At 61.2% G+C, this 2,136-nt stretch overlaps 1 protein-coding gene across 1 annotated transcript; it reads right to left on the reverse strand.

Annotated features, from left to right (window-relative positions):
- Window positions 1-6: 6 nt before the first annotated feature.
- LOC111734999 (chitinase domain-containing protein 1-like) lies at window positions 7-2,130 on the reverse strand (the record flags this gene model as incomplete). Its single annotated transcript, XM_023526843.1, has 3 exons — window positions 1,004-2,130; window positions 360-509; window positions 7-186 (listed from the first exon to the last, which is right to left on the reverse strand). Coding segments are annotated over exons 1-3 (450 nt in total), but the record flags the coding sequence as incomplete, so codon positions are not given.
- Window positions 2,131-2,136: the final 6 nt, after the last annotated feature.

Raw genomic sequence — 2,136 nt, forward strand, 5'->3', positions numbered from 1 at the left:
ATACACGCTTACTGACACCCCCCGGGCCCTGGGGCGAGCAGCACGGGGAGAACCTTGGTCCACGTCGTGGAGGCCTGTGACCTCGAACATCTCACGGCCGCGCCGCTTCAGCTGCAGCCACACGGGCGAGATCTGTGTGAACTTGCCTCCAAACACCTTGGCGACGTCGTAGCCGTGGCTGTTCCACTGGGGAGTACGGGGACGGGTGAGCCCCTTGCAGCTGAGCCCGAGGGCCGCCTCTGGACAGGGCCCATGCCCCCAGAGGACCCCTTTGCAAGCCCCACTGCAGCCCCAGTGAGAAGGCAGACCCGTCACTGCCTTGCCCTGGGACCACACTGTCCACCCGGGGCCCAGCTTACTGGAGTGACGTAGCCCAGGATGTCCCCAGCAAAGTGCCTTTCCCGTGCCTTTGCCGAGCAGTAGCTACGATGCTCGAGAACCACATCCTCGGGTCTGGGGTCCGTCACCACCAGACCCCGATCTTGGACAGGCTTCTCTGAAGGCTGAGTCTGAAAGGAACAGGGAGTAAGCCGTCATGTCTGCCATCTGCAGGCGGCGGGCAGGGCCCGAGGAGCAGAGTGGTCCTTTCAACCCAGCAAGGGACTGCGCCCAGAATCCACATGGCGACACTGGCCCGACCACAGGGGAAGGCCCACCGAGAAACAGGCACAAACGCGGCACACGCTGACTTGCTCCCTGCTGTGAACATTATAGAACTTGATGAGGTGGGACAGGTGCCGGTGTCAAGAGAAGCAGAACGCAGGTGGGGACCGAAATCTGGGCATCGTCACAGAAGATGGCCGGTGGGGCAGGCACACCCTCAGGCCCCCAAAGCTGCTCCCTGAGGCTACCCGGCCAGAGCGCTGGGGTAGCACAGGGCCGGCCACCCGAAGAGCCAAGCCCCTTAGCCTCCCGGCTCACCAGCTGCGCGGGTACGAGGCCCCCGCAAGCGGAAAGACGTGCGACAGGTCAGCCCCTTGGCCAGCCCCCAGACCGCCCTTACCTTCTCCAGCAGTGTCTTGGAGGCGGCCTTTTTGGCATCTGACTTTGACAGGGTGGTGTGCACAGAGCCACAGGCCAGAGCAAGCCAGAGTGTGCCGAGGAGCGCCTTCATGGCGGGCATGTCACAGCAGGGTCCAACCTTGGGATTCAGGGGGCTGCCGGGAGAGCAGGGCACATGGAGTCCAGCAGCAGCGTGGGCCAACCCCTCTGCTGACTGGGGAACCTGTCATAATAGAGCCTGGGTTCTCGCAGCACTGGGCTGGGCACTGGCCCCAGGATGGAGCCCAGCCCTGGACCGCCCTGCTGGCCGGAGCCCAGCTGCCAGCACAGGTGGCCCCTGGCTTCTCTCACAGCTGGCTCTCCCCTCCCTCAGCAGACTGAAAACACGGGTGCCTGTTCATGTCAACTCAGGGGCGGGGGCCTTTTCCAACTACGTCAGCAACAGCGGAGGTTATGGAAGGAAATGCTCACAGGTGAGAACACAAAACTTCCAATCGGGAAACGGAAAAAGCAAACCAGGAAAAAAAGGGCTTAGGACACAAGCAGCAGCGGATTTCCATCCGTCACGTACCCGGAAGACGTAAAGAACGCCCACGAGTTAAGAATAGAAAATGCTCTAATAAAAAAATGCCCCACCACAAAAATAAAGGATGCAAAAAGAACGAATACAAAGCTGCCCCACGCCCCAGAAACGGCCCCTCAGCTTTGCAAGAAATCAGAGGACCAGATGCGGGAATCAGATGCGTCTCCGCCGGCGGGTCTGCGAGGACCGCGGGAAGGGGCTGCCTTGCGGCCCGCGGCATGCGAGCTGGGGAGGCCTCTGGATGACCGCGGTCCACGAATACCGCGCTTTCTGACACGTTTTTCTTTCACAGATGCCACTCTGGGGGACTTCCCCACGCGCGCGGAGAACACGCAATGATGTTCGTCACAGAGAGTAACCCGCACTCCCTCCTGCTGGAACACGGACAGGCTCGGCGATGCTCGGCCGGAGCAAACGTTAGGACACACACTCAGCACACGGGTCTGTCTTTATTCGAACTCTTGTGGGTTCACCCACAGAAACGGAATGGAAAGGGGACACTGAGCAGCAAACGAGCCGGCTGTCTGACCTGAGGGACATGTGGCCCTCTG

This window comes from Pteropus vampyrus, unplaced genomic scaffold, assembly GCF_000151845.1.
Source record: "Pteropus vampyrus isolate Shadow unplaced genomic scaffold, Pvam_2.0 Scaffold11322, whole genome shotgun sequence".
Lineage (NCBI taxonomy): Eukaryota > Metazoa > Chordata > Mammalia > Chiroptera > Pteropodidae > Pteropus > Pteropus vampyrus.